Source organism: Enhydra lutris, unplaced genomic scaffold (assembly GCF_002288905.1).
Source record: "Enhydra lutris kenyoni isolate GAN:26980312 unplaced genomic scaffold, ASM228890v2 scaffoldscaffold7, whole genome shotgun sequence".
In the NCBI taxonomy this organism is placed as follows: Eukaryota; Metazoa; Chordata; class Mammalia; order Carnivora; family Mustelidae; genus Enhydra; species Enhydra lutris.
Window position 1 is genome coordinate 7,608,769 of NW_019154091.1, and position 27,530 is coordinate 7,636,298.

The 27,530-nt window shown below is 37.8% G+C and overlaps 1 protein-coding gene and 1 pseudogene across 1 annotated transcript in view; both read right to left on the minus strand.

The window, feature by feature from the left end:
- Window positions 1–27,530, minus strand: part of LOC111142202 (cilia and flagella associated protein 54) — a 313,573-nt gene that overhangs the window by 119,194 nt on the left and 166,849 nt on the right. The window contains exons 36-42 of the mRNA XM_022495227.1: window positions 27,139–27,366; window positions 19,478–19,701; window positions 19,241–19,376; window positions 15,609–15,717; window positions 7,359–7,511; window positions 2,985–3,072; window positions 2,485–2,679 (exon numbers count right to left, since the gene is read on the minus strand). Coding sequence (XP_022350935.1) covers window positions 2,485–2,679; window positions 2,985–3,072; window positions 7,359–7,511; window positions 15,609–15,717; window positions 19,241–19,376; window positions 19,478–19,701; window positions 27,139–27,366 — 1,133 coding nt within the window. The remainder of the gene's footprint in view (window positions 1–2,484; window positions 2,680–2,984; window positions 3,073–7,358; window positions 7,512–15,608; window positions 15,718–19,240; window positions 19,377–19,477; window positions 19,702–27,138; window positions 27,367–27,530) is intronic.
- LOC111142297 lies at window positions 23,392–23,863 on the minus strand (annotated as a pseudogene).

Sequence of the window (27,530 nt, forward strand, 5' to 3'; positions counted from 1 at the left end):
GGAAAGATAAAACTAAAAGACAATGGACAGAATGGGAGAAGATACTGGCAAATGTTTTATCGGATAAAGAGCTAGTACCCAAAATCTATAAAAAAAAACTTATCAAACTCAACATCCAAAGAACAAATAATTCAATCAAGAACTGGGAATAAGACAGGAACAGACATTTCTGCAAAGAAGACATACAAATAGCCAACAGATACATGAAAAAATGCTCCATGTCACTTGGCATCAGGAAAATACAGATAAAAACCACAATGAGATACCACCTCACATCGATCAGAATGGCTAAAATTAACAAGTCAGGAAATGATAGATGTTGCCAAGGATGTGGAGAAAGGGGAACCCTCTTATACTGTTGGTGGGAATGCAAGCTGGAATGCCACTCTGGAAAACAGTACAGAAGTTCCTCAAAAACTTAAAAACAGAGCTACCCTAAGACCCAGCTATTGCACTACTAGGTATTTACTCCAAAGATACAAATGTAGTGATCCAAAGGGGCACCTGCACCTCAATGTTTATAGTAACAATATCCACAATAGCCAAAGTATGGAAAGAGCTGAGATGTCAATCAACAGATAAATGGATAAAGAAGAGTAGTACACACACACACACTCACACATACACACACACACACACACACACACACACACACACACAGGAATACTACTCAGCCATCAGAAAAAAGAAATCTTGCCATTTGCAACAATGTGGATGGAACTAGAGGGTATTATGCTAAGCTAAATACATCAATCAGAGAAAGACAATTATCATATGATCTCACTCATATGTGAAATTTAAGAAACAGAACAGAGGATCATAGGGGAAGAGAAGGGAAAATAAAACAAGATGAAATCAGAGAGGGAAACAAACCATAAGAGACTCTTAATCATAGGAAACAAACTGAGGGTTGCTGGGAGGGGAGGAGGGAAGGGAATGGGGTAACTGGGTGATGGACATTAAGGAGGGTATTAATGTAATGAGCCCTGGGTATTATATAAGATGGATGAATCACTGACCTCTACCTCTGAAACTAATAATACATTATATATTAATTAATTAATTTTAAATTTTAAAGAATTTTCAAAAAATAATTCTTAAAAAAAAAAAACAGTAAGTTTAAAAGAAGAAAAAAAAAGACACTATGACAGACTTTCACATATGTTAAGTGTGGTAGGCTGAATAATGCTCCCAACCCCCACCACAAAGATACCCCTATCCTAATACACCAAATCTTTGAATATGTTGCTTTACATGGCAAAAAAAAAAAAAAAAAAAAAGACTTCAGATGTGATTAAAATTAAGGTTAGGTTCAATGTAATCACAATGGTCCTTATGAGAGAAAGGCAAGGGAGTCAGTAAGAGAAGGAGAGATGAACACAGAAGCAGGGGTCAGGGAGAGAGAAAGAGGAAGAAAACGGGCTGTTGATCCCAAAGACAGAACACGGAGCCATGAGCTGAGGAATGCAGGAGACCTCCAGAAGTTGGAAAAGACCAGGAAGAAGATTCTTTCTTAGAGCCTTCAGAGGACAGCACAACCGTGCCAAGCACTGATTTTAGGACTTCTGACCCCCAAAACTGTAAAAGAATAAATCCATGTTGTTTTAAGCCATGAATTTTGTGGTAATTTGTTACAGAACTAGTAAACTAATCAGCATGCATTATGACCTAAATTATTTCCCCCCCCTTTTCCAAATTCATATGTTGGGGTCCTAACCCCCAATAATGTCAGAATGTGACTAAGATAGGGCCTGTAAAGAGGTTATTACATTATAATGAGGTTACTAGGCTGGGCCCTAATCCGATATGACTGACATCCTTGTAAGAAGACATTAGGGCATAAGCACATATAGAGGGAAGACCATGTAAGGACATGGCAAGAAGACAGCCATCTACAAGCCAAGAGGCCTCAATAGAAACCAAACCTGCCGACACCCTGATCTAAGAATTTAAGCCTCCAAAACTGTGAGACAATAAATTCCCTACAAACTGGTCATTTGTTATGGCAACTCTAGCAAACTAATATAGTATGTCATGTAATTCTTGCCACCAAGATTTACAGTTTACAGATGAGAACACTGAGGCTCGGAGAGAATGAGCAGTGAGCCAAGGGTCCCAGAGTTAGTAGGAGATCCTTGCATTAGATCCAAGTTGGCCTGCCTCCACACCGTTATTCTTGATTTCATACCAACTGTTCACTCACTCATTCATTCATTCCACAAGTAGTAATCAAATGCCAACTCCATGCCAGACACTCAGGATACACTAGTGAACAAGCAAAGATCTGTGCCCATGTGAGGCCCACATTCCAGGGGTATGGGGAGAGGAGATGGCCATGGATAACAAACATCACAAATAAGTAAACTGGATAGTTTTTTATGATATGGACAAAGCTGTCCAAGAATCCCATGCATCTGAGGCATGGTGCTCCACATGGCACAGTGGGCCCCCACCAAAGGAAGCTCACTCCATTGCCACACTCACTGTGCTATCTTTGCTGATATGACTGCTCCTTGCAAACATCCCCAAATGCCAACTCTTGACAGAAATTCCTCACTATAATCTTTGGAACCTGGAGATGAATTGGTGAGTGAGGTACCAAACTCTTTCCATGTATATAGCACGTCTTCTTTTTTGAATATGTCATCAAGAGCTTGACACCAACATTTAAAAGCAGCCCTAAAAGAGAAACAGAGCATCAAGCAGCATGTTTTCCATAGTCCATGTTATTAAATCTATCTTCCAAAAGGGGATGAAAATGCACTGAAGAAATATTTTAATTAAAATATTAGAGAATCAATCTATACTATTTACTTCTCATAACTGTTTCTCTCGGGTAGCATTTGGTGAATAAAATGTAGCAATGGAATATTATTGAAGAACTAAAATTTATGAAAGACAACTTTTTCATAATACTTAAAAATGCTTTCCAACAAACAACCAAAAAAAGTTTGCCCTTTTTCCACTGACTCCTAAAAATCTACCTTTTCTTTTCCGCAAAGACGAGAAGGCTTCCGAGTTCATGCAATGCCTGAACTTTAAGACTTCTTTGATGGCTGACTTGGAGAACATCTGTATTTTAATCAAGTAGAAGAACAAATGTCAGTTCCTAGAAAGTATCTTCCTCATTCTCTCAAGACTATTTAAACTGCATTTATTTCTTAATTTTGTAGATAAGCAAACTGCAAGCTAACACTGTCTTCCCAGGTCTCCTGATACATATGCAGAAAGAGAGCAAATGATACTCTACCTGAACATAGTGGAAGAAGAGATTGGATCTGAGAGAGAGGAAATGTGGAGAGAGTGGAGTAAGAGTTGGGCAGGGGGAAGTGGTGTCAAAGAGAAATTCAGAAAAGCCATGCTAGGGAGAACAGTTGAGGTGTATATGGACATAACGTGGGTTTCGGTTTTTTTTTATGGTTTTCTTTGGACTGTGAAGAAGGAGAGAGTGGTAGGCTTATGGAGGCATCTGAATGCCTGGTGGAGAAATGTGGACGCTATTCTATAGCAGATGGGAAGCCTCGAAGTATTTGTATTTAAGCAGGGATGGGACAAGATCACAGCTTATCAGATTTTTCCTTTACCCAAATGCAAAAAAAGCACATCTTTAATAGCATCCGAACTTTTTTTTTTTTTTTTGTTTTCTGATAAATGTATAAATTCAGAGATGTCTAGAAAAAAAACAAAACAAAACAAAACTAACCAACAAGGCAGTGGTTTATTTTTTTTTAAGATTTTATTTATTTATTTGACAGAGAGAGAGAGATCACAAGTAGGCAGAGAGGCAGGCAGAGAGAGAGGGGGAAGCGGCTCCGTGCTGAGCAGAGAGCCCGATGCGGGCTCGATCCCAGGACCCTGAGATCATGACCTAAGCTGAAGGCAGAGGCCCAACCCACTGAGCCACCCAGGTGCCCCACGGCAGTGGTTTATAATGAGGGCAGTCCTGACTCCTGTAGGGTATTTTAGAAAATTAAGGAAGCTTTTGTTAGGTGTCACAACGGTGCATCTCCTGGCATTTTGTCAGTGAAGACCAGAGATACTGGATGGCCTGTAACACACAGAAGCTTCCTCCACAGTGAAGAGAAAGGTGAGAAACTAGTTTATAATTGTCTGAGTCTAACCTCTAACTTCATTTTACATATAAATAGGGCATTTTTGCATGTTTTTAAAATTCTCTCAATTTTCCAGAAATGCGACCATTCGCTGTAGTGTTTTATTGTGTACTGCATCTAGATTTACCATTTTAGAAAAACACTGTCACGAAAATTAGCAGTGCTGATAGTACTTGCATCACCAATACAATAAAGCTGTTTCAGTCTGTATTTGTAGCTATAACATTCACGGTGATTCAGCACACAGGATATGAGCATCTGATTGCTTCACTAGACTTTCCAGTACCTGAACTCTTAAGTGCCACAAATAGATTGTTTTGTTATAAAATAATATTATTTAGCCTTTATTTTATATTTAGGGTATTAAATTGTATTTATTGCATTAAATATTTATTTATTTTATATTTATTGATTAAATAATGTGTATAGAGAGACTATATTAAATATGCATTTTGTTTCAGGGAGTAAAGGGGGGAATTATTAAATGTCTGTTACTACAAAAAAAAAAGGAGGGGATGGGCACCTGGGTGGCTCAGTCAGCTGAGTGGCTGCCTTCAACTCAGGTCATGATCCCAGGATCCTAGGACTGAGTCCCACACTGAGCTCCTTGCTCAGCAGGGAGCCTGCTTCTCCCTCACCCTCTGCCTGCTGTTCCCCCTGCTTGGGCTCACTCTCTCTCTCAAATAAATAAATAAAATCTTTAAAAAAATAAATTAAAAAATAAAAATAAAAAAGGGGGATGTAGGGTCTACAACATGGATTGAATATATACTGCTGAATTTGGAGAAAAGCCAAATCAAACAGAAAGACAAGGAAAGTGGGATCAGCTAGGGCAGAGCAAAAGAACACAACAGTGGCCACATTCCAACAAGGGGTTCACAGATTCATTCAAAGGAGGATAAGCAGAAGAGGGGCCTAGAACCTTGCCATGCTGACAGCCCAGGCTGGGAAAGTGGAGAATGGGAGGGGCTGGATGCCTCTTGTCCCAACACTGCTCTGGCACTGCCTACAAGATTCTATCTTCAAGCTCTTTCGTCTGATTTTTCAAGGTGGCATTTCAGGCCCAAAGGCAATTGAAACATTTTGTGCAAGATCCTCCTGAAAATGAATATATAATGAACGACTCTTACCAATAGTTTCATAATAAGAGGAAATTACGAGTCCCAGTTGCGAAGAGGGAAGTTTACTTTTCTCCACTGAACTGAAAACTCTGAAGTGCTCCTGAGAGAGGTTGGGGGGTGTTGGCATATGCATCTCTTCTGTCCCCAGGCAAAATTCCACCTTTCCAGTAGTAAATTTCAAATTGTTTATTCCTCCTTTATCTCCTAAATTCATAGGGAAAAAAGAAATTTATTTACTTTTTTTAGAGAGAGAGAGAGCACGAGAGCAAGCAGGTGTGGGGGAGGGCAAAGGAAGGGAGAGAATCTTGAGCAGGTTCCACGACAGATGTGGAGCCCGACACAGGGCTCTATTTCCCAACCCTGAGATCATGACCTGAGCCAAAAATCATCAGTTGGATGCTTAACCAAATGAGATGCTGAGGCACCCCCAAAAAGAAATTTTAAAAGGAGACAGAGAGGAAGATGACAAGGAGGGAAAAACGTAGATGAAATCAACAGGGAGGAAAAAAAGAAAAATTCGGTGTATAGCTGAGATTTCTTTGCAGTTTGAGGGACACTGTTTCCTTAAATTCAGTATCTAACATCATTTCTGAGGAGCTCAGGTATGTGTGGATGGGCTCTCTACCTGTTATTTCATAAAAAAAACACTACAGAGGGGCACTGTGCCAGAAAGTGCTGTTGAGATAATGCTTTGCTTCTCGTGGGGATTGCTTAAAGTTACATGGTTTGAGTTTGCTTTTTTTTGAGGGCTTCCAACAGTAAGATGTTAGTCTGCCTCCGGGGCAGAGACCTCTGAGATAGAAGCAACACATAGTTAGTTCTGACCTAAGGGGGGAAAGTGGGAAAGAATCGCTCTCTTTATAAGATCAGAGAACACACAAGAAAGAAAGTAAGACTATTCTAGAGGAAGTAGTCAAAAGCTGCAGAGAAAGAGGAGCTAATGTGGAGTTTGAAGTCTGCAGCCCAAGGACTGGGGGTAAACTGCTGAAAATACATTAACACCAAGTGAGATTCAGGGTGAACCAATGTAATCCAAATTATATTTGTTTTTTTTATTCATGCCCTTAACCATTATTAATATATGCCATAATTGAAAGAAGTTTAAACATAACATACAGAGCTAATTTAATAGAATGTGAGTCTATAGGCAATACAACCACTCTGTGGGTACGTGGCATAGCAAGTATGATTTTGGGTTAAGTAGCAGGGGTAGTAACAACAACAAATACACACATACATACATATATACACACATAAATAAAACTTCTGTCAGTGATTGTAAAAACAAGATTTGAGCAAATTTCTGAAAGATCAGTTCAGTGAATATTAGCAGCTTAGGTTGACATTAAGTCTATTTTTAATAACTTTAAAATATAAAAATTTTAAGTTTTTTAAGTTTATTCTTTAAGCTTATTTTTATTATTCCAATAAATTTGAATAGCAAGGATCATAAACATATATTAGGATTTTAAACAAATTTTTAATGACCCAAACATACATAAGTCAATATTTTTCCCCACCTAAAATTATTGCCACTTAACCACTCAAAGCCCTGCTTTGATTGAGTTCACAAATCAATAAATGTTGAGAAGGGAGAAAACAAATAAATGTGATGTAACCAATGATAGTGAATATCTTGTTTTAAGCTAAAAAAAATCTTTAAGATAAAAATCTATGGTGTTAATAAGAAATCGTATTGATGCTTAAATTAAAATGCATCTATTTCCTTGACACTGATAAAGTAGGCTTTGGTAATAGGTTCTAGTTAATTCAGCATGAATCAAGTCATCTATTTATGAAAATTTTTTAAAAAGACTATAGTACCATACTTGCAAAGAGATAGGTAAGAACGTATCAAAAATTAACAAATACTGTTTTTATATCTGCTCAAGGGAGTATGCTCGTTTCACAGAAAGCATGAAAGCAGATGAGTGAGACAGTCTTTGGAAAGAAGTGTGTAAGAGAGAAGATGTGATCCACCAGACAAGAAGAAGGAAGTGAAGGGCAGCAGGGAGTGGGCATGTCGGTGGGGAAATAAAGGGCCTAAGGCAGAATATGGTAGATCCACAGGGTGGCGTCCCCCGCCGGAAATAAAGAGCAAAGGATATAGAGCCAAGAAGTTTACCTTGTGTCTGTGCAAGGAATAATGAAAGCAATTTTCTGCTGTGTCGGATTGATCTGTTGTGATATCTGGATTTTTCCAGGGTCTCTCTAAAACATCTCAAAGTGTCTGTCACATCCACGGGCACACAGACAAGCTTTTTGGCGTGGCTGTACTCTGAAAGGACAAAGAAGCAGACCAAGGGATGAAATGCTGCCGCAAGCCAACAACTAGTAGCAAAAGACTTTCTAATTCAGAGAATTTCTTGGTCCCAAACTAAAGCTGCTAAATTCAAAGTCCCCAGGTTTGCAGCAGGTGTTTCAACGTTCAGATCAATTTTTTTGTGGTATATTTGAAAGTTCTTTAAAAAAAAAAAACTTAGAAAACTTTTGATTCCTATGAAATGCAAATAACTTTAGATCTTGCCAATTTTCCTTATGAAGCCTCCTACTTTTTCTTTTGCTGATCATAAAAGATGAAATAATCTACTCCTTTTCAGCAGCCTCTTCAAAGCAGAGGTGCCTTGGGAAAGAGACGAAAGGAAGAAACAAAGAAGCCTGGGTGGGTAAGTGCTCTCTTAAGAGAAGGGAAAGATGGGTTTCTAATATTGGAGGATGCAGAGGAAAGGAAGATGAGGCCATAAAAGGGAGGGGAACTAAAAACAGTCCTGAAAAAAATGGGCGGAAAGAGGAGATGTTAGCAGAGGGTGGCCACGAGGTCCCTGGAGAGGAAGTGGCGGTCCCTGGAACCAGGCTTCAGATTTTCAGCCACACACCACACACAAGAGAAAAGGAATACAAGCTTCAGATATTACAGATAAAATAACAAAAGAATTTACTTCTTCAACAAGTTGAACAGGTGAATGGCCCCTGTGAAATCTGAGGCCTTGAGAATGGTACAGCAGCTTGCGAGGGAATAGGGCCACAGGAGGCAAAGAGGCATGACATTTGCCCTGCAGAGTTCACAGTCTAGCTGGAGAGATGAAGCATTCTGACCCTGGAGTATTAAACTCACATTCACAGAGCATTTCTGGTATGTGCCAAAACAAGGGCGAGAGAAGTGAGAGATCAGCAATAGGGAGGAAAGGAAGTGCAAGAAAGACTTCATGCCTGAGGGCATGCCAGTTGTGTCTTAGAGGAGAGGGAAGATTTGATTAGGAAGAAGGAGGCAAGAGGTTTAAGACAGAATAAGCAGAGCTGATGTTGACTGAGTACTTATACTATACCAGAACTATTTTATATAATTTATTGTGATGATCTCATCAGATCCTAAAAACAACATAAAAGGTATGTACTGTTAAATCCTCATTTTACAGATGAGGAAAATTAGGCATAGAGATGTCTGGTGGTTTCTCTTGAGTCACAGAGCTAGTTTGTACAAGGAGAAGTATGGAAGCAGGAGTCAGGGTGCTAATTCAGGGTGCAGTGGGATGACATGGCTAGTCCCATTGAACAAAGAGGGGTTTTCTGGAGACCTGAAGCCCTTGCTGAGAAAGTCACCTTTATCCTTTCCAATAGGAAGCAGAGGAAGGGACCTGAGCTGGGCATGGGTATTTTAGGAAGAGTTAGCAGACTGCAACAGAAAGAGATTGGTGGCTGAAAAACTAAAACACGGTATTGTGATTTGAACTCAACTAAGATAGTAGCAGGGGGAATGATGGCGGGTTGCAGGGAACATTCCAATGTTGGAAGTGACATAAGAGTGGTTAATTGGCTACTTGGCAAGGAAAAAAGGGGGTGGGAATTACCTCTTCCCTGTCCTTTCTAGGCCAATAACCTTGCTTCCCATCTTGTTGGGAAAAAATCCAAGAAATCCAAGAGATCTTCTGCAAACCCCCACCAGTGGTTCATGCTGGTCTAGAACATTCTTCCTCAGACATCCCCATGTCCTTTCTTCCTTGCTTAACTTAATTTCTCAGGAAGCCTCCCTTGATTGTTGTATTTAAATTGGCGATCCTGGTTTCCCAACCTTTGTTTTCTCCATTGCATTCATCATCTTCTGACGTATTATGTGTTCTGTTTGTTTATTGGTTGTCTCCTGCCACTAGAAGGCAGGTTCCATTAAGGCAAGGAGTTTTGTCCATTTTGTCTGCTGCTATCAACCCAGACCTTTAACAGTGCCTGTTACATGGTATGTGCTCTATAAGTGTTTGTTAAATGAATGACTGACAAGTTTTCAAAGCTAAATGGCTAGGATAGACTTTATTTATAATTCTTATATAGATCTTAATCTCAGTTCATTTTCACAGCACCTTACCAACTAGTAGGGGTGGATGTTATTTACACTTTACAAAGGAGGAAAAGTGAACTTGAGGATATTAATTTGTTTTAAGGCCTTATAAGACAAGAGAGACAACCAGCATTCAAGTCCAGTGACTTTTCCAGTTAGTTGGCCAGGGGGCATCAAATCTTGGGTAACTGGCAATGACCCAGATTTGAGGCCTGCTAATTGAGTACAAAGACCTTTGAGACTAGGACAGAAATAAGTCTAAGAAAAGTTAATGAGAGAAAAAGCCTGGGGTTCTCATGAGCCCAGGGAGGCCCTGATTGAATTAGTGGCACATCTGCATTCTGTGGCCATAGGACATCTTTCAATCTACTACAATGCAGACTGAAATATCTAGAAATCCTGGAGGCTCTAGTCAAACCAGGTAGATGGCCATATTGAGAGAAGCACTTGTCTTCCCAGCAAGTTCATTCTTGACACACTTGCCTACCACACATTTAAGAGAATCCAATACTTAGCTGACAGTAGCACTTATTACCTCCCCAGGAGATCTCTTCTACCCTACGAATTTCACTCTCCTGTCCACTTTGTCCTACACCCACCATCTTGCTTTCTCAATTCCCCTCTCCTCTACCCACGCACAGTCCTGCGTGATGCAGACAAAAAGACAAGGCATGCCCTGACTCCTCCAACCCCCACCCTTACACACAATGCCCAAAAGATGATAAGGTTTCTGTTCTATTTTGTTTTTCCTACAAGAATTCATGAGCTTGGCTTTTATCTTTTTCTCCTTAGATAGTGAGATCAGGGAAAGAAGAAAAGAAAACAAAGGAGAAGGCAGAAGCTGGAAGCCCTCACATATTAATATTTTGAGACAGTCAGTTACCTACTCTAGGCCTTAATTTACAATCCCTGTTAAAATCAGGGTGATAATATTTACCTCTGAGGATTATTGTTTTAAGCTGTATGTGAAGTGCCAAGCATAGTGTCTATCACGAAGTAAGCATCCAATAGATGGAGGATACACATTGGCTGTTAGTCATGTATTTTCAAAATATATATTGACCACTTACTAGTATTAGGCACAATGCTAGGCACTGGAGAGATATAAGTGAAAAAAGCAGACATACTCCTTGCTCTCACAGAGCCTTCACTCCGGAATAAAAATTCACAAAGGCATGCTTGTATTTGGAGGCAATCAAAAGGACAGGAGGGACAGGAGATTTTGGCAATCTTTAAAATGTGGGGTTTGAATAAAATCATCCTGCTACTTTTTAATCAAATACCCACTTATAAAGCATTCCTCCTTATTTTTTTCCTAAACTATATTTCACTTTAAGGTTGTTTTTTTTTTCCCCTTTTTTTCAAGCCCTAGAAAACCTCTTTTCTTATAGTCTAACTAGGGCTCTACTGGTGATTTTGTGACCAGCTACACAAGGAAACTAGTGACAGCAATGAAGAAGTATCATTAGTTTCAGAGGCCGGTGCTTACTTCTCTGTCTCAAGGGGAGCTCCTCTCTGAAAACTTCCATGAATAATTCAAGAAGCTATTTCAAAGGCACTAATAACCTCAACAGTTAGAAATAGGTCAGAAAAAGAAAAAGGTGAAGGAAGAGGAGGAGGAAGAAGAGAGAAAGAGGAGGGTGGGAAAGAAAGAGAAGGAAGGAGAAGGAGGAGAAAAGGAAGAAAGGAGGAGGAAGGAAGGGGGAAGAAAGAAAAGAATTACTGTGTCTCTTGTTGTTAATGTACTCATTAAAATTGAATACCAGGATGCCTGGGAGGCTCAGCTGGTTGAGCCTCTAACTCTTGATTTCAGCTCAGGTCACGATCTCAGAGTCATGAGATCAAGGCCTGTGTAAGCTCTAAGCTCAGCAGGGATTCTGCTTGAGGATTCTCTCTCTCACCTTCTCCCTCTGCCCCTCCCCCTCCCACACTCCCTCCCCACCTCAAATTTAAATAGGGATGCCTGGGTGGCTCAGTCAGTTAAGTGTTTGCCTTCGGCTCAGGTCATGATCCCAGGGTTCTGAGATGGAGTCCCCGCTCCATGCTCAGCAGGGAGCCTGCTTCTCCCTCTGTCTGCTGCTCCCCCTGCTTGTGCATGTGTGCATGCTCTCTCGCTCTCTCTCTCTCTCTCTGATAAATAAATAAAATCTTTAAAAAAGTAAATTAATAAAATAAAATAAATTAATTTAAAAAAAACAAAAACGAAATGCCAATGACTCCTGAGAGATGGGTACACCAAGGAAGAATCCCAGGGAATACTACAAAATTCGGGCTGCTTTCTACACAATTGGTCACACCAAAACAAAAGCCCAGAGTCAGTTATAAAACACACCTGCCAAAGGTTGAAAATTTGAATTGCAGGTATGAAAATGTACCTGAAGACTGAAGAGCCCTATCAGAGAAAACTTAAATACCAATAAAGTCAAAACTCAAGAATCAGATCCTAGACAGAATGCAAAAATAACCATAATAAAAGGCATATTCATAGTTATCTCCCCTGTGAAGCTTAACAAGCAGGCAAGTTACTCATCCATACAAAAAATAATCTATTAAGTGAGGTATTCTCACTTCTCCACATCCTACAGAGACTATACCACATTACATATGCATTATTAAATAGTTAGAGGGAGAACAGAATGCTGTTAAATAATGAGAACACCAAATGTTCGTAGGCACTGGAGCATTACAATATCCGTTCTGAAGAATTAAATGTATCAAACATTACTGCTCAGGGCTGTTACACCAAAAGAAAATCTATGATGTTCTAAAGCAGCAATCTGGTGTGGAAACCAGCAAGAGTATACCTGGTCTTTCCAAAGTACTGCAAACATGTCATGATGACATACCTAAGACCCATCATGGTTATAAACATGTTAATGATCTGAGTTCAGGACACTGAAAAAAAATTCACCCTCCTAAAAATTTGCCAAATAATGCCAAAAGCGTGGGCCAAAATAAGCTCCTAGTCACAGAGGTCCTGGAGTCTTATAAAGAACTCTAAGTGGATGCCAAGATTTTAATGATAATGGCTCAATGTAAAACAATTAGTATGCGGGATCATCTAAAAACTACCCTACTATTACAGTAAGTAAGAATAATTCCCATGACCACTGATATATAGCAAAATTTTTCTGAGTGCTGTCAGTTTAGAGGAGAGACAAATCTGAAACAGGACAAATGGTGAATAGGTCAAATAGTTTGGTGGAGCACTTAGAGCTGAGCAATCAGACTGAGAGCCTAGGGTTTGAACCAAAGTTCTTCTGCTTACTAGTAACATTTAATTTTCTCATCTGTAATGTAAGCATAATATCTACCCCCTAAAAGTGTAAAAATTTTAAAAGCTAATGGTTATAGTATGGTCAACAGAGTGCATGGACCAATTCATTATTACTGCCACTACAATATTTTTTATATTTTATCCATTCAAATACTCCTGCTGTAGTCATTGCTCAAACTGACTATAGCTCCACCACCATTGAGAATCAATCCAAATAATCATGGTAACCTGATCCCAGCTACCACCTGCAATCTTGCCTTTCCAAATATAGCTTTAACAAGAAGGCAAATTACTTTCCTAACGTATTGCATCCACCATCTGTAAGACCTACTGGACACACATGCTAGGAATGCTTTTCCTATCCCTTAAGTGGTAGTCATCATATTTGATAATAAGCTTTTTGACACATTTTCTCACATTTGTTGTCCATTCTTTTTAGGATGGAAGGGATGATATAAATCCCATTCTGAGTTGCAGATCCCAAATTGAGAGCTCTCCAGAGGTTTGATGATTTGGTCAAGAAAAGAAGAATGTAACCAGGAAGAATCACACTGATTGGAATGCCATTGTTTAATTAAAATGAGGGGATAATTTGATTTATCATTGGTGGTAAAAGACACAGGTTTGTGGTCACCAACTCCCTCAAGTGGGACCTCTACACATCTACCAGCTAGCTCCGAACCTCTTCTATCTTTTTTCTATTTCCCTCAGGGGCCAGGCCACTCTTTCTCATTCCTCCTGAAATCTCCTACCCTAGCAACCTTGACTATAATCTCAACCCTTTGCTTTATTAAGAAAATCTTCAGTACCCAAGAAGAATATCTTCAACTTCTACCCTTACCACCTATAAACTTCCTATGTTTGGGCCCATTCTTTCCTTCCCTTCTGCCCCAGCCTCTCAGCATGGCTCCTCTGGAGGGTAAATTCATGTTCTCCTTTCTGTCTTGGACACCATCATGGAAATTTGTGTCAAGATGGAGATTCCATCCACTTATGATAAGCAGCAGCTCAGTACTCAACTCAATGAGCACAGTAGCATGAGCAAAAAAAATGGACTTGCCCTTGTGTGAAAGCAATGAGATTTGGGGGTTATTTATTACTACTGTATAGCGTAGCCCACTTTGAACGACATAGCTTCCAAAGTGAGGCCATCTGTAAAACTCTCCGAGTGACCTCATACAAGCCCCTGAATTCAACCACCAGCAATATATTGATGATGAAAATACAAATCTCTGCTGAATGTCTGACCAGTCTATCCAACCATATACTGACTAGTTCTACTCAGTTATCATCCTGGCACCTCAAACTCAGTACTTCCAAAGCAACTTTCTCTGACCTGTTCCTCCCTTCAGTTTTCCTGTAGAGTCAGGACATCACATCCACCGAGCCAACCAACCCAGAAACCAAGGCATTTTGGACTCTTCCCATCTTCATCTAACCAGTACAGAACACAGTCCTGGGGACTTCCTTGACCTTTCTCTTGTATCTGTCTACTCCTGTGTCCTCTTCACCTAGGTCCGAGCCTCATCACGTCTCTAATGTGATTAGGGATTAGGGGTAGCTGCTATTCTGCTTCCATTTGCTGTGCTTTCAATTGGTTCCCCACATTGCTACCTAAGGTTCTTTCAGCAGCGCAAATACGATCATTCACAGCCCGGCTTTAAATCCTTATCACTAGCTTCCTTCAGCCCTCCGGATAGATCTGCTGCTCTTTATCCTGCCTTCTAAGGCCTTCCTGCCAAACTTTCTAACCTCAAATGTGCCTTTTCCTTTTTCCTTTAGCTCCATCAAATTACACACAGTCTCTCCATAGTACTACTGCCTACAGGGGAAAACAGCATGGATAGTCATCATATGACAGATCTTATCACTCTATACCATAGTCTCTGCTTTATCAGTCTCTTTCAATGGGTTGTAAATTCCAGGATAACAAATCTTTAATCTCAATAAATCTTTATTCTCTTTGTAGTTACAGTACCCAGTATGGCACTTAACACAGAATACACATGCAGTAAATGTTTGCCGGATGACTGAATGGCCTCCTACCTGTCTCAGTAAAGGAATAGATGATTATATACTTACACACACAGATACATAAAATCTGTAGATAAATAGATGAAAGAATCCTAACATGACAAAGGGAAGATTTGCATTTCTTTCTTATACCAGAAACAGAGGCACATGACAAGCACAATTGAGAGAAAGCATTATTCTCCATTTTCATCTTATTCTATTGCTTTAATCCTATAAGCTGTACTGCCAAACTATTCCAAGAGGACTTCTCCTCTGAAAGCAAAGGAGCCACAACGTCCCAGTGTCTTCTGCGCTCTAATGAGAAGACCTACAACTTAACCATGAAAGAGCCAATAAGAGGACAATCTACATTGATTATGGGAATGGGAATTATTATGAGAGTCAAGACAGAACTTCAAAGAGAATAGCAACAGGTCTATTTGAAGAGCTCCCAAGTGAAATAAAAATGGGGAAATGCAGAAAACAGTCTTTTTCCATGCCTATTTTTCAAATAATTTTCCTTTCTCTTTTTCTTTCCCTTCTTTAATTTATAGATTAAACTAATAAACATGGGTTTTAATTCCTCGTGTGTGACATTTATAGCAACATAAGATGGTAAATATCAAATGGGTTTTTTTCAGTCCAATAAGCCTGCAAAAGAGATTTTGCAAACATTTTAATTATGGAAGAGCTGACACGCAGAACACAACAGCAAACTTTGCTTTAAAAAAGCTTCAAGCTGAAATGGTTCCAACCTGAACCGATAAACTTTTTTAGGCTATCTGTGCCGTTTTCTGTATCTGTTACTTCACTGGTCGAAGGATTAATCTTGAGCTGCTTCCCAACGAAATTTCGGCAGGTTATCTGAAAAAGGAAAAAGGAAAACAAATACCATTTGGTCAGGCATTTATGGCTAGAAATTTGGCTTACTTAAAATGTTTATCTTATTTTTCACTTGTCAAAAAGAAGAAATACAAAAGGATGCTTCAAATGAAAGCTAGCAGAGTAGCACTCGATCATGACAACTTTCAGCAAAAAAAAGCAGCCACATAACTTTTTATATCTCTTTTGTTCAGCACAGCTGGAGAAGCATTAGGCAAATTATGTAGAGCAATTAAAATATGATTTTCTGATATTCTATAAATCCACTAGTCTAAATATATCTTCTATTATGCAAGTTGAAACATATCTAAAATATAGGCTGCTTTTCCAGTGGCTGATTTTTCCACCCTACTCATAATAAATGCAATTTAAACTTCCCTGGGTGAAGTTTTTCAGAACTAATGTCCTCTGTAGTATTTTATTTTTTATTTTCTTTTAAGATTTTATTTATTCATTTGGCTGACAGAGATCACAAGTAGGCAGAGAGGCAGGCAGAGAGAGAGGAGGAAGCAGGCTCCCCGCCAAGCACAGAGCCTGATGCGGGGCTCGATCCCAGGACCCTGGGACCATGACCTGAGCCGAAGGCAGAGGCTTTAACCCACTGAGCCACCCAGGCGCCCCGTCCTCTGTAGTATTTTAAAAATTTATTTTCTAACAGACACTTAAGTCCTAAGATTATAAAATATCTGAAATCTGAAAAGTTTTAGACAAAAGGAAACAAGCAAACAAAAGTTCCTTTTCTTATGGAACTTACTCTAGAGAAAGTAGAAATATAATGAAGAAAATAGAGAAGTAATTATAGAGTATATTAAAGAGTTATATATGCTATAGAGAGAAATAGAGCAAATAAGTACATAATTTTATATAGGATAGTGAGAATATTTCTCACACAGAAAGCGACATTTAGCAAAAGCTAGAAAAAAGTGAGAAAGAATCAGTGTGGATATTTGGGAGAGGAGCATCCCAAGCAGGGGAGCAGCAAATGGGAGGATCCCAAAGCAGGAAGTCTTAAAGAACAGAGAAGCTGAAACCTATGGAGGAGTACAGATGAGTCACCGGAGATCACAGGAAAATGTGTGGGGCATTAAGGCCTTGACAAGGATGTTCACCTTTTCTCTGAATCAGATGGGAAGTTGTTGTAGGATTTAAAGAGGAGGATGAACATGATCTGACTTGGGTTTTTAAAGGGTCATTCTACTTGCTGCATTGAGAGAAGACTATAGGCTAGAGGCAGGGATTCAGGGAGGTTGGAAGCAAGAAGGCTAATTAGGAAGTCATTGCATGAATCCAAGCAAATATAACAGGGGCTTGGATCAGAGGAGGAGTGGTAAAGGTAGTGATAAGTGGTCAGTTTCTGAATACATTTTGAAGGTAGATGATTTGATAACCAATTTGTAATGGAGTAATCAAGCAAGAGAGGAGTCTGGGATGTCTCCAAGGTGTCTGGCCTGAGCAACTAGGAGAACAGTGTTGATATCAACTGAAGTGGGGAAGACTTGTCAGAACAGGTTTGTTTGAAATATACTAAATTTCAGAAGTGTATTAGACATCTAAGAGATCATGTAGATTAGGCAGCAAGACAGTTTTTTGATGGATCAACTTGCTTAGGCTAAACTATGAGGACAAAAGGAAAGGAAGTATCCATTTTGTAGCATATACACACTTCATCCCAGCTATTCAAACACTAATCTAGCTGCTGCTATGAAGGAATTTTGCAGATACTAATTAAAGTCCCTAATAAATTTCCTTTAAACTAAAGAGGTTATCTTCAGTGGGCCTGACCTAAGCAGGTGAGTCCTTGATGTGCTAGAGGTCTCCAGACTCCACACAGCATCCAGTTCTACTCATTGGATCATCCCTCACTGACTGCCTAAGGATAACAGCTTCTGGCCACACCTGTAAGTTTCCTTCCCTCTGGTGATCCTGACTGACGACCTTACAATTTTAGACTTCTCTGGCCAGCCCCCACAATCACATAGGCCAGTTCCTTGTCATAAATCTTGATAGATACACGACAGATAGAAAAATAGATAGGCAGATAGATAATAAATCCTACTGGTTCTGTTTCTCTGATTGAACCCTGACTGATACAGGGAATTACATGTCAACACAGAATTAAGGAGAAAGTTCTAGACTGGAGCTATAATTTCAAAAGTCATTATCATAAAGACAGTACTTAGAGCCACAGACTGAATGAGCTCACCAAGGGAGAGGATGCAGATAAAGAAGATAGGAGGACCAAGAACAAAGTCCTGGGACACACTAACATTAAGAACTTGGGGAGAAGAGGAAATAGAAAAACACCCCTGTTTTTACCCTTGGCCCTGTCTGTGACATTCCAGCCACTCAGACCTTCTTCCTGTCCCACCCCAGGGCCTTTGCTCTTGTTCTTCTCTTGGGCTAAAAGGCTCTCTCTTATGTATGGCTGGCCATTTTTCATCAAAGGTTACAGTTTCCAAGAGGCATTCCAGCTTTCTACCTCCCACTCCACCTATCTCTAACCCACGGACCCATTTTATTCTCTTCGAAGACTCATAATGATCATGAATCTCTTTATGTATCTGTTTACATGTTTATTATCTGGCCCTACGTCTACTCCTCCAAAATTAAACCCTATAAAGCAAGAACTCAGACTGTGTTCTCATGTTAGAATACGTGGGACTAGATTTCAGTCTTCATGTACACTGGGGGCCCTGGGCCAGGATGAAAACTGTATAACTATATGCCATGGCTCTGGTATTAGATAGTCGATACACAGGGCACCTAGGTGGCTCAGTGGGTTAAGCCTCTGCCTTTGGCTCAGGTCATGATCTCAGGGTCCTGGGATAGAGCCCAACATCGGGTTCTCTGCTCCGCAGGGAGCCTGCTTCCCCCACCCCCTCTGCCTGCCTCTCTCTGCCTACTTGTGATCTCTCTCTCTCTCTCTCTCTCTCTGTCAAATAAATAAATAAATAAATAAATCTTTAAAAAAAAAAGATAGTTGATACACATTTATTAAAGTAATAAATAAAAGAAAGAATTTACTTCCCTTTCCTCCATCTAACTCAAAGCTGTATGATGACTTTCGTGGTCCTTACAGACTTTCACTTTTAAGGGAAAATATTAAAAATTGTATCATATGATTACGTTGGCATAAATACAATTATAGTAGTAGTAAAAATTAAAACATTTTCTTTGACCTATGTTACTTTTTTCTTCACATTAAAAAAAATTAAAACACATTTAGTGGGCCTCTAAAATTTTTGTGGTTCTAGACAATGTCCACACTGTGCCTAATGAATATATCAGCTCTGGCCTGAACGTAAGTTTCTTATGCACAAGGACTTAATTTTTGTTTACCCTGTACATGGAAAATATTGGCACATAGCAAGCTTTCAATAACATTTGTTGATTTGAATGATAAATGCCTAAGTAAAAATAATATTTATCTGAATCCTAAATCTTTATATTGCATATGTGCACTTATCAGAAATCACAACTGTATGAATAATAGAGCCAAATTCACCTTCTCGTTGTATTCAGCCTCATATCTTGCACAAGCTTGTTGGGTAACATCCGGGCCATTGAACTTGGATATTCTTAGAAGAAGTTGACGCTGTGCATACACTAGGAGGGGTGTCACTTGCTCTGTGTATCTCTCACTAGAGAGGGGTAAAAATACATTAAAAAGCAGACATTAGTTAAAATGCATTTTTTTAAATGAAAGCTTGCCACTTTTGATTGCCCTTACAGTAATACTTACTGTGAAATTGTATTGAATTGGATAGCAAGTGATACCAGTGTTTCCCATTTTTCCACTTGATATAAAAGTTCCAGAGATTTCAATACAAAATTATGGATCCATTTTAAATCAACCACATTTACATCATCCAGAAGATGTTCGAAATCAAGGCTAGAACCACCATTATCATTTTTAATATTTCCATAGCAGCTTGGAACACTGAACTCCCCTTTTTCTTCAACAACCTGCAAGTAGTACATGGGAAAAAAAATGTGTGTATTTTCAGATATCACTACAAATTTTTTGAAAACTGAATGAGATAGAAAAATATAACAGGAAAAGAACTTAAGATTAAAAAATTTAAATGTTTTTATCATGCAAATCAAATCTTGAACATTGCTAATCAACAGAACTTTCTATGATGATAGAAATGTGCTACGTCTGTGTTGCTTGATATAGTAGCCACCAAGCATGTGTGGATACTGGAGCTATCAAAATATGACTGTTGCAACTGGATTTTTAATTTCATTTAATTTTAATTAATTTAAGCTTAACTTTAAATAGCCACATATGGCTAGTCATTACCATCTTAGACAACACAGACTGAGGGCCATACTTCCTGGTCCTCAGTCACCACATATGTAAGTAAGGATATTAAACGAATAAAATAAAGTTTTGAAACAGGTTTTAGTATATAAAAACTATTAAGTTTCCATAATGCATTAGTTACATTTACCAGTTTGTGGCATAGTATATCCAATTCCCTGATGCAAATGTCAAACATATGGAGAAGGAAATCTTCTAGAAAAACCGTTTCTGCCTAACTTAGAGGTACTATGTAACTAATCTATTCATTTCCGAGTCCCTTACGCATTTATGTATATCCTTAGAAATTCTTGAGGCAAACAAAAGCCCTTAGATCCACCTATAAGCCAGGTTGCAGTCCAACAAATAGTTGGGTAACTCAACACCAGCCCCTCTTAAGCTGATGTTACTATTATGTATAATCCACACAAAAGGGAGGGATTGTACCAACAGAAGTAGAGGACAAACATCTCTAACAAGATTCATGGTCCTTGAGGTTGGAAGAGACTTAGGAAGTCATTTGACTGTGGAATGTAATATGAATGCCTCAAGCCAGTCTTGTGTGTGAATAACAGGTGTGCCGTATCTGACCTGTGTGAATCTGCCTCCTTAGTACAGTCACTGGCACATGGGACATACTCAGTAAAGGATAGTTTCCATTTTATTGATATTATGAGCTCCATCCTTCTACCCACTGATTCTACAGTAATTCTTCCAGCAGCACAGAGCTGTATAAGGGGTTATCTCCATTTCCTTGACCTCAGGGTTCCAAGTAGAGGCACTCTTGGCCTTTACTCAATCCTCTTGGTGAGTGTAAAGAAATCAAGTCTGTCCCACTCAACTTTTCCCAGGTGATGGCTCTGTCAGAGCCTGCTAGCCTATAGGATGTCATATTCTTTCTTCAGACATGGGTAAATTTCCTGGGTCCAACTGAAATAACTTTCCTGGGCCATTCCTGAAGAAGAAGGATATCCGCTCTCAGTTAGTCATTTATGCCTACATGGTTAAGTTTACTTCTGGGATGAAGGATCGGGAGGCCCTCTGTGGTTACTATATCTTCCACTATAGCTTTCATGTGTAATTTTTAAAAACCTTTTATTAAAGAAAATGTCTAACACTTATAAAAGCAGAGAAAATAATATACTGAGGCCCTATGTACCCACAACTAGGTTCAACCAATTATCAACTTTTGAGACCTACTTGGTTTCCTCCACATATATAATCCCACCTAAAAAAGAAATTAGCAAAAAATCCTTCAAAACATTATTGAATAGTGTTCACATTTCCTTTATAGCTGATAAATTTTTTAGTGCATTAGTTTGAAATGGGATCAAAATAAAGTCCAAACATTGCAATTATTTATGTCTCTTAAGTCTTTTTTAATATACAGGTTTCTTTTTTTACTTCAATTTTTTGTTGAAGAAACCAGGTTGTTTGTCTTACAGAGTTTCCATAGTCAGAATTTCTAGTGATGCATCGTTTCATTTTAAATATTTCTCTGTCCCCTGGATCTTCTGTAAGTTGTTGGTTAGATTTAAATGCTTGCTCTGCTTCCAGTTTATTTTTTTCCAACAGGTATACTTCACTGGTGCTGTTCATCCCCCCATGAATTCATAAAGAATTGCAAAATCCTCATATTCTAATTTCAACATTTTTTCTTTACTTACTACCTGAAAATTCTATAAAGAAAATTTTCTCTTCCTTGACTGTACTATTTGGCTATCCTCAATCATAGTTCACATAGAAATGGAAATGGTAATCAGTCCTTTTTCTCCCCCACCCCCACCAAGGAGTCCTATTTCTTTTAGTGGGAAATGGTTTTTAAAGAACATATCTGGGTGCTAAGAGTTGTCATTTCTTTTTGAGTCCTTTGAGTCACTTTGACACCTTTGTAAAATATTGACCATATGTATGAGTCTATTCTGAGAGTTTCTGTTTTTTCCATTGATATGTTTCTCTTTATGCCAATATCATACTCTTCTAATTACTACAGCATTGCTAAACCTTGAAATCAGGTAAGGAGTTCTCCAAATTCAAAGACTTTCTTGGCCGTTCACATTTCTTTGTATTTGCTTATAAGTTTTAAAATGAACAGTCAATTTACACTGAAAAAAATGTCTGTTGGAATTTTCATTAGAATTTCACTGAATCAATAGACCAAACTGGAAATAAATGATATCCTAGCAATATTAAGACTTTTGATTCATGAATATGATATGTCTATGTCTATTTAGACCTTTAATTTTTTTCTGCAATGCATTACAATTTTCAGTGTAAAAATCTAATATATATTTCCTTAGATATAGTCCTAGAAATTTGATATTTTGAATGGTATTTTTAAAATGTCATTTCCTAGTTGTTTTCTGTTAGTACAAAGAAACTTATTTTTTATATTGACTTTATGTGCTGGTATTTTGTTTATTAGTTCTAGTAGTTGCTTTATAGAGTCCTAACAAGTTGGAATTTTCTATCCAAAAACTCATATTATTCCCTTCTAATCCGCATTCCTTTTGTTTCTTTATCTGCCTTATTGTACTTGTCAGGATCTCTGGCATGATATTGAGCAAAAGTGGTATGAGCAGACATCCTGCTTTGTTCCCAATCTTAGAGGGAAGCTCACAATACCTCACCATTAAGTATGATGTTAACACTAGATACTACTTTTTATCACGTATTCCTAGTTTGCTGAGAGTCTTTAACATCAATGACATTGTTTTTGTTTTGCTTCCAATTGTATTAGTCTCTTTTACTCTCTTGATAATCTCTCTCTGAGTTAACTACTTCTGTTTGTAGGTGATGAAATGTATAATCATCCACTTCACATCTGACACTCTACGAATATGGTCTTTTCCTTAACTTCAACTTAGAATTAATACTTGTAATTCTTGTTAAGTTTTGGTTTGTTTTGTTTTTAATATACTAGTCCCAGAAGTAGTTTTCCCTGTTTACCTGAAGTTACCTGAAGACAGTTTTATGCTATCCATTTGCGATCTACAACCAGGCTCTATCTTCTCTAGAACACTGTAAGACAGACTTAGTTTCAACACATATTAAAGTAAGAGGTATCCTCTCAAATAAGTTTAAATGCATTTTATTTTTAAGCAACCTACATATGGCTTTTTCTTAAAAATTAAAAAAAAAAATGACTCCACTCCAAATAAATCAGTATTAAAATAAGTGAAAAGATCAGGATGACATCAACCACTTGTCCAAGTCCTGGTGTTAGTGTGGCTGTGTGAAAAGCAGCAGCCAGTTATGATGACAGGTGATAGATCCAATGTAATTGGCATTTTGTTAACATTTTTTTTCCATTTTGTTAAAATTTTTTCATTTACATTAACATTCATTTCATCCTTAAAGAAAATCATATATGGGGTCACTATCCTGATGGTAGTTCAGCAGAGCTACCATGCCATCTGGATTCACGTTTTCACCAATAAAGAACTGGCAGTTTTTGAATTAACGAAGATGTGCTTGATTTGTCTGCATCCTCTGTTATAAAAGGTTTATACTTTCTGGTCCCTGTTCTTCAAGTTTGCCTTAGACTGATTTCCTATAAGCTATGATGTACTTTTCATAGGCTTCATTTGTGAAGTTTGTTTTCTGTAAGTAATAGTTCCTGACAATATCAACACCAATGATTACTGTGCTTTCAGTACCTTCACTTTCAGGGCCTTCAGCAAAGTACCTTTCCATCAATGGTACCTTCTGCCCTACTATTTTCTCCTTCACCTCCTGGCACAGCTCATTTGCAACCTCCTGAATCTTGTAAATGTCAGAGAACATCTCATCATGTCTGATGAGGTCCAGGTAGATAATCATGATGGCAGCCAGAGAAAGAAAACAGCAGCCCTGGCTTAGCAGGAACCCAGAATTCAGAGCAAGAGCAGTGCAGCTAGAGCAGCACTTAAGGGCAGGGAGAACAGGTGAGAAAAGTGATATCAAATTTTGTAAATGCTTTTGCTCTATCTATTTCAGTGGTCATATAATTTGTCTCTTTTATCCTGTTAATATGGTGAATTACCTTGACTGATCTTTTTTTCTTTAAAGGTTTTTTGTTTTGTTTTGTTTTGTTTTTTTGAGACAGCACACCCAAACAGGGGGAGGAGTAGACGGGGAGGGAAACGATGGGGGAAAGAATTTCAAGCAGACTCCACACTGTGTGCAGAGCCCAACATGATCCTTGATCTCACCACTCTGAGACCACAACCTGAGCCAAAACCAAGAGTTAGATGCTTAACCAACTGAGCCACCCAGGCATTGCCTGATTGATCTTTAAATGTTAACCTTACATTTCTGGGATAAACCCACTTGGTCATCATTTGTATAATTGTAGATACTATATACCTCATTTGCGTATTTTATATATTGCTGGAACTGATTTGCTAATATTTCATTAAGGAGTTTTGTGCCTATGTTCATATGTTCATGAGGCATATTGATTAATTCATACTTTTTTAAAAGATTTTATTTATTTATTTGACAGAGAGAGACACAGTGAGAGAGGGAACATAAGCAGGGGGAGTAGGAGAGGGAGAATCAGGCTTCCTGCTGAGCAGGGAGCCCAATGTGGGGCTCAATCCCAGACCCTGGGATCATAATCTGAGCTGAAGGTAGATGCTTAACAGCTGAGCCATACAGGTGCCCCCATACCTTTCTTTTTGATATATCTGTCAGGGTTAAGCTGGCTTTGCTTCTAAAAATATGTTTGCGTATGATTTATTATTTTTGTCCTTGTATATTTGCTCAAATTCTTTAGGGAAATATTCTGGGTCTGGAGTTTTCTTTCTCTCCAAATTCTTAATTATAAATTCATTTTCTTTAATATATTTAGGGCAGTTTATTTTTTCTATTGCTTCTTGTGTCAGATTTAAGCTATGCTTTGTGATAAACAAGTCCATTTCATTTAAAGTTATCAAATTCATTAGTAAAAACTGATCATAATATTCTCTTATTTTTCTTTGAGTATCTACCAGATCTGTAGTTATATCTTTCTTTCATCATTAATGTCAGTTATTTATGCTCTTCTTTCTTTTGTTCTTTATCAGTATTCCTAGGATTCCACTGATTTTAATAATCTTTTCAAATGATTAATTTATTAATTTTATTAATTTTGGTTTTTTTATAACTAAATTATTTCTGCTCTTATTCTTTCATTTTATTTCCCTTGCTCTTTTTACTTATTTTGGATTGAATTTGTTCTTCTTTTTTGAGCCCCTATAGGTGGACACTTAGAAAGTGATGTTATATCTTTCAGCCTTTCTATTAAACATTTAAAACTATTAAGTTCCTCTACGTACTGTTTTATTTGCATCTCACAAATTTTGATATGTTGTCATCAGTTTGAAATATTTTTAAATTTCTCTTATACTTTCTTCTTTGACCCATGGATTATTTAGAACTGTGTTGTTTAATTTCCAGATACTTGGGAGATTTTTCTTCCTAATTTTTATTGGTCTATTCATAAGGTAGGGGTCAGAGAACATACTCTTCAAGATTTCAGTATTTTAAATTTTATTTTAACTTACTTATTATGACTTACTTAAATTTTATTATTACTTACTTTATTATGTATACTGCACTTGAACTACCTACTTATCCAGAATTAAATTCAGAGTTTAAAGACTTAGTCCTTCACAAGACTGCCCTTATTTCAGAAATCAGCCACTAGTTTCAGGTCACCTGCACTTCTGACAGAACAGCTATAAATTTAGGGGTTTCCATAACCCCCTCAGATTCAGTAATTGGCTGGCATTCACTTAAAACACTATACATAGGATCACAGTTTTATTATAAAGGATGCAACTCAGGGACAGCCACATGAAAGAGGTACATAGTCTGGAAGGGTCCTGGATAAGGGGGTTCCATGCCCTCTCCCCATGGAGTCAGACCACAACAACCAGCCAACATATCAATGTTTCCACCATTCTGGAAGCTCTTCATGCTTTGGGTGTCCAGAGTGTACTTTGAATTTCTCTTATTAGGAGCATACACATTTATGATTAGTATGTCTTCTTGATTAACTGAACCTCTTCTCATTATGAAATGTCTCTATCTGTCCAAATACTCCCTGATTTAAAGTTTATTTTATCTAATATTAATAAAGTCTCAAAAATTTTTATGCTTACTGTATTCCTAGTATGTCTCTTTCCACAATTTATTTTCAATTTATTTATATTAAGAATACTCCTCATATGGTCAGCTATTACATGTCTTTTTTGTCCAACAATCTCTGCCTTTTGATCAGCGTGTTTAAACCACTTATATTTAATACAGTAATTGGTATGATTGGGGTAGATTTATTATTTGCTATTTGCTTTGTGTTTTTGCCCATATGTTTCTGTTCCTCTGTTTCTTTTTTTCTGCCTTCTTTAATTCATTGACCACTATTTAGTTTCTACTTCACTGCAATGGCTTTTTAGCTGTATCTCTTTTTTGGTATTACTCTAATGATTAAATGCATCCTTAACTTATCACATTCCCTGTAGAGTTAATAGTGTACCACTTTATATAAAGTGTAAAAAACATTACTCTGTCCTTTGTGCTAAAGTTTTCACATATTTTATATCTAGAAAGGTTATACATTCCATGCCTTAATGTGTTTAGTGCTTATTAATTTTCAGTGTGTTTAGATTACATAATGATTGCACTTTTTCTATTGTATTTTCATGTTTTAAACCATAGTGTGGTAGATTTTAAATGGTCACAAATACTACCAGATTGCAAATAATAGAACAAGGACAGATAAAGCAGTGAGGTAAAGAGCAACTGACAAGCTATATGATCTCTCTTGGAGTCTGTTTCTCTGTCAAAAAAATTGCTATGAGGATTAAATGCATTATAGTTAGTTTATACAGAAGCTGGAGCTCAGTACAGGTTACTATTTCCTTTAAAAAGTTGGATTTTCAGGCTAAGATATTTACAATTAACATCAATGTGAGCTGTGTATTGTGAACCAAATATTAATGAAGCAAATGAAATGTAGACAAACTAAGTAATAAGTCAAGGAAAATATTAATTTCTATTTATCCCAATGTGCACAGTAAAAAGTACTTATTAATTGGATGAAGTAAAAATAATTACCCAAGTGCCCTTACCTTAATAGAATCAATATTTTGTAGTTCTACTAACATGTCAATAAGTAATTCTGCTCCCAAATAAAATGGCAAAACACAGGTACAGAGGAAACAATCCTGGCTAATAGGAAATGTTTTATATATATCCACTGTTTGTTTAAGAAGTATCTGTAGCTCCTGAGTAAAGTTCCAAAGGGCCCGACAGCAGTTCTGAAGCAGAGTCCAATAGCCACCACGATGAGCAAGAACCTAAAACAAAGACAACATTTAAAAAAATAAACTTTCAAAAGTTAGAGATCTCTGAACAACTTCATCTTTCTGCAAAAATTATGTCAACAATAAAAAATAACACCATTTATTGTGTCATTTATATCATTATCTCAGTTAATTCTAACAATAGCTCCTATGAAATA